At 38.9% G+C, this 5,377-nt stretch overlaps 1 protein-coding gene across 1 annotated transcript; it reads left to right on the top strand.

Annotated features, from left to right (window-relative positions):
* Window positions 1-1,684: 1,684 nt before the first annotated feature.
* LOC139847725 (probable NAD(P)H dehydrogenase (quinone) FQR1-like 2) lies at window positions 1,685-3,683 on the top strand. Its single transcript, XM_071837447.1, has 2 exons — window positions 1,685-2,346; window positions 3,314-3,683. The coding sequence occupies exons 1-2, from the start codon at window positions 1,817-1,819 to the stop codon at window positions 3,546-3,548; spliced, it is 765 nt and encodes a 254-aa protein (XP_071693548.1). The 5' UTR covers window positions 1,685-1,816; the 3' UTR covers window positions 3,549-3,683.
* Window positions 3,684-5,377: the final 1,694 nt, after the last annotated feature.

Raw genomic sequence — 5,377 nt, 5'->3', positions numbered from 1 at the left:
CAGTGACCCGCATTCGATTTTGGGGTTTTGGTGAAGTTTTGACGGGCGAAGAATGTGAACCAGGATTTGTGGTGGTTGGCTAAGCGGTATAAATGGCAGAACACCTTAACTAAGGGGACCTTGTTGAGTGCAACGCACCACATCTCAAACAGTACAATCTTCCCTATTGCGTAAGGGTGTAATTGCCCTAACGCTATGCCAAAATGATCTAAAACGCCTAAAAAGAGGTCGGAAGGAGGCACCCTAAAATTGCCATGCTTAAACGCATGCTCATATATAGCTACCTTGTTCTCCGGCTGTTTGTGGGCACGTTGATTAGACTGGGGAGGCACCGGATTATACTGTGCTAGCGGTGGGTATTGTTTAACTAAGGAATCAATATGCTTCTGCTCTATAATAGACACTACACTATCTACATATGTCTCGTTAGCCTTAGTCATTTTCTATGAGTAATCGGAGAACGACTAACCTTTAGATGTTGGCCGGAATGTTGGAATTTGATCGGAATTCAAATAGGCAGCGTATTGAGGAAGCTTGATGCAGAAAAATGGAAATGTGGGAGAAACAGGTCTATTTATAGTGCAACTTGGGGGTCATGGGGTGAAACGAGTTTCATCGTGGCTGTACACGTGTAACGCAATCAACGATTGATATTTTTTGCACGCGCGTGGGCGTCAGTTCGATGTGTCCTGTGTTGAGCGCGTGGCTCACACGCGCCTGCCAAACTGCCACTTTACGTCTTGTCAGCCGAATGGGTTTCTGCGACAGTGACAGGAATTTAATGACATCGAAACACACGCGGAAAATTAAATGCTAGCCGTTTTCTTGTTTTTTCTTTTTCGCTTAATAGTTTGATATCATATGTCTTGCGTCATATAACATCAAACTGGGGGGACATAATGATACCGCAACCCGCATACGCATTCCATCCGTATGCGGGCCCTTGATAGCATGCGAATGCGTATACCTTGTATGCGGTATGCGGCATGCGGTTATGTATCGAATGCCTTTGTTCCTGGTACGGAAGTTACTTGGTCATCAAGTCAATATCTTTTTCATAATTATATCCGTGATTCGGGGGAATTAGTTATTGACGAGATTATCATTATCTTAGATGATTCTAGAATTAGGGTTTGCCTATATATACAAACCCTTATTATCATTCTAAGGACACAATCACGTTACGTAACCATCATCTGCTACACGTCTTACGTAACTAGCATCATCTAGCATCTTCTCAAGGTTAACATGTTAGTTTCTCGTTAACTAGCACCTACGACCTTACTTGAGGCCTTCTGATCGACGATCGTTATCGAAGGTGAACTTAATCACTTGGCCACCCCGCCGACATCATCATGTCGGCCAGGGTTATTCACGGTAGCAGGACCGGAGAGCCTTGTTCTAAGATTCTTAAACCTCACTTTACGCATTGAACAGACATATTAACCCTATGATAAAAATATGCATGATCAGTTTTAAATCCCAAAATTTAAATTTCTATAAGAGATAAGAGATCTGTTCAGATAATTTACACATGTAACATTTCATTTTTATAGGTACACAACTAATTTTCTAACCCAAGTATTACAGTAATTTATTTATGAAACCAAAAATATTTAATTTAATTTTTATATTCAAATTTCGCACCAACACATTCCAGATCCCAAAACACGCCTCAACAACAATTGAGAGACATAATAATTATCTAAACTAAAGCATGCTTCAACTGCAAAATTAATGCCAGATCCAATCCCATAAACCCCCAAACCAGTCAACCATCCCTCATTTTAGTCAACTCTTTGATTTCATCTTTTCAATGGGCAAAGGCGGTGGCTGCGTCCCAAGCAAAACCAACCCGCCGGCCGTCGACCCCACCAACGCTCCGGTGACGATCAGTTCCCCCACAACACAACTTCAAAATCAAAATCAACTTCAAACAAATACCCAACCCCCAATTGTATCCAATTTAAAAATACTAATTGTATTTTACTCCATGTACGGTCACGTTGAAACGTTAGCACGTAGGATGAAAAAAGGAGTTGACGGCGTTAACGGAGTTGAAGCGGCGTTGTTCCGTGTACCGGAGACGTTATCGGATGATGTTTTGGCCCAAATGCGTGCGCCGTCAAAAGATGATGAGATTGGTGAGATTACGTCACTGAGTGAGTTGGAAACAGCAGATGGGTTTTTGTTTGGGTTTCCGACTAGGTATGGGTCAATGGCGGCCCAAATGAAGGCTTTTTTTGATTGGACCGGACCGTTGTGGAGAGATCAGAAACTCGCTGGTAAACCGGCCGGTTTTTTTGTTAGTACGGGGACTCAGGGAGGTGGACAAGAGACCACTGCGTAAGTTTTCCTACTTTTTGTTTAATTTTAATTTTGTATTTTTATAAATAAAAAATAAATTGCAACTGAAATGTCATCAATCTCCCTCTTTTTAGGTTATGTTTTAAATTTAATACAATTGTAATCACAAATAGTTCGAATAGCAAATATACAGAATACATTAAGGGCCTAATCTGTATACACTACAAGAATTAGGGCTAATGTGATGACTAGTTCCAAACATGATGTCTTCTTTCCGAAGATCATATATAATCCCTTAATTACAACAATAAAGTTGCTAATTATATTATAGATACAATAAATCTTAATAATTTTATATTTGTTGCGCGCTTCGTCGCGAATTGGGTTTCTGCCTAACGTGTGTGAGTGACATGTGATTACGAAGGTGGTTAAGTCTCCTCTAGGTGATGCCGATATCGCCATTAAGAACTAAACTATATACATTGGGTGATCTAAACCGAGAACTCGGCCGAGTTTTACAACACTGGAAATAGTAACGATTTATCCTTTAGTATTGTACGTTCCCGTCTAATATATTGTTTCTACTTATAGTTACTTTAGATATTTGTCCTTAATCTAATGTATAACCACTTGCAAATGCCAATCCAATATAACGGATGAACCAGTGAGTTTAAAAGATGTGACATAACAGTCAAACAAGCAACTTATATAACCAAGGTTGTAAAATTCACTACGGAGTACTCGGTCAGGATTTTTCTGGACTTTTTAGGGTGTACTCGGGGAGTACTCGGATGTTTGACGAACTTTGACTAATTTTGACCTAGTTTTGATTGATTTTGATCGATTATCCGAGTTTTGGCCAAGTTTTGGCCGAGTTTGACCGAGTCTCGACGAGTACTCACCAAGTAATTCCGAGTTCTTTTAACACCGTAGTATGTAACATAGTGTCTAAGAGACAAAGATTTGATTTCTCAATAGCACTATTTTTTTTTATTAATATATGCAGGTGGACAGCAATCACGCAACTAGCACACCACGGGATGCTTTTTGTTCCGGTTGGGTATACGTTTGGCGCAGGCATGTTCAAAATGGACTCGATCCGAGGCGGTAGCCCTTATGGTGCTGGAGTTTTTGCTGGTGATGGGACCCGCGAACCCACTGAAACGGAATTGGCACTTGCTGAACATCAAGGCAAGTACATGGCTGGTGTGGTTAAGAAGTTGGCCCGTTCTGGCTCCTGATGTTTTATCAAAGCGTTATACATTTTGTGATTTTGAGTTCGGTTTGTGTTTTGTGATTAATTATTTGTGTTCATTTATCTATTGATTGCTTAGAACATTGTACATGTGTGGTTAATTTTGATTTTTACTTGTTAAATACAGACACACAATTATATAACATTTGTTGATGATAGATATGGATGTGTTGTTTTTGTGTATCCCTTGCTTATAAGGGTGTGCATATTTTAGTACCTAAGACTATTTGTAGTGGTTGGGGGCGTGAGTTTGAGGCGTGAGTTGCTTTTTGTACCTTTTTGATGACTAGGACGTGTAGTTTGTTTTCGTGGAGTAGTGGTTGTGTGGGTTTTTGGTGTGGTTTGGGAGTATTGTGATAATGTGTTAAAATATACTCCGTAATTGGGTTAAGTATTAAAAAGGGTATAAAATAATATTTTAAATTAATAAAAAAAAATTACAAAAATTGCAACCACTCCGTTGCTGGATCTGTTGGCAGGCCACGGCCAGGTCCCTTTTTTCTTCCAGCCACGCACCACTACCCCATATTAGGTCCCGTTGCTTGTGCCACGTACACCATAAACGCCGTGGCCACGTACCGATACAAATCGTCTAAAAAGAAAACATCGATCAAGTGATCAAGTACTACCGGTAGTTATATTTTATTTTGATTGAGGTGTACAACTGCCTTTTGATACCATTTGACCCTGAATGTGTCCTTTTTGTTTGTTTGTTAATTTGTATTTAAGAGTACATTAGATTAGATACTGATGGATATGCAGTTAAAGACGTGCTTGATTAGTTGATTTCCGTATTTAGTTATTAGAGTTTGCAATCATTAACAAAAGGAACAAACACAAAACCTACTAATCCTAAGAAAATTATGTCGTTGGTCACTCATATTTGTCAAATATTTCACATTAATCACTAACGTTTATTTTGGACGCGGTTGGTCACCCAACTATGTACATGGTTTCGTGGTTGATCTCTTGGTCTAACAAACGTTAAACTATAAGTTGATCACGTGCCATGCACGTGAGGGTATTATGATCATTTCAATATTCTTTTTCTTTTTGACTAATCCGCTTCTCATTATTCTTTACAAATTTTATCTCTGCAAGGTTGTATATATATTTATTTATATATTTATTTCACTCCAAAAACTACCTTCGTGACCAAAACCTACCTTCTTCATCGTCTCTGAATGACTCCATGACAACAATTTAAAACCCACCTTCATCATCATATGTTCATATCAGGATTAAAAATTGGGGCATGAAAGCATACATCCAACATTTACAAATACATATATATGTTAATTTGGTTCTTCACCAAACTCGGATCTAAAAGCAAAAAACGCCTAATCAATTGTTCAACAAACCCAGTTCTCATAATCAAGTCATTTTGTGTTTAAAGAGGGACTCGCTATTTAGAACCACGGCCAAATCGCACGGATCTTCAAATGCCTCATATCTCGCTGGAAACACGTGGATTGACGAACGCGTTTCTTAATATATGTGTATTTTGTGAATAACTAGCAAAATGGGCCCGCGCGATGCTGCGGGTCTTTTGGGTTGCGCATTCATAGTTAACGGAGCGATATGTATTTACAAAATAGTTAGTACCTAGGTGTGTGTATGTATTAAATATATCCGAGGTATTTAGCGTTTTTTTTAGAAGTGTCCGTTTTGCGTATAGTTAGTCACGTTGTGTTCGTAAGAATTTTTTGAGTTGAACGGTGTGTTCGAAAAAATTTAACGCGAGGCGGACGGAAAGATATGTCACGTTGAAAATATGAGTGAAGTTTAGTTAGGATTTTTAATTAAAATAATAAG

The sequence above is a fragment of the Rutidosis leptorrhynchoides genome, chromosome 5 (genome assembly GCF_046630445.1).
Source record: "Rutidosis leptorrhynchoides isolate AG116_Rl617_1_P2 chromosome 5, CSIRO_AGI_Rlap_v1, whole genome shotgun sequence".
NCBI lineage: Eukaryota > Viridiplantae > Streptophyta > Magnoliopsida > Asterales > Asteraceae > Rutidosis > Rutidosis leptorrhynchoides.
Note: the sequence above shows the minus strand (reverse complement) of the source record. Positions and strands in the feature narration are given on the sequence as shown.

Excerpts from the sequence above, each read along its gene's own strand:
- LOC139847725 (XM_071837447.1), top strand. The coding sequence starts at position 1,817 with ATGGGCAAAGGCGGTGGCTGCGTCCCAAGCAAAACCAACCCGCCGGCC. Across the intron at positions 2,347-3,313 it reads GGTGGACAAGAGACCACTGC|GTGGACAGCAATCACGCAAC; the intron begins GTAAGTTTTCCT and ends TAATATATGCAG.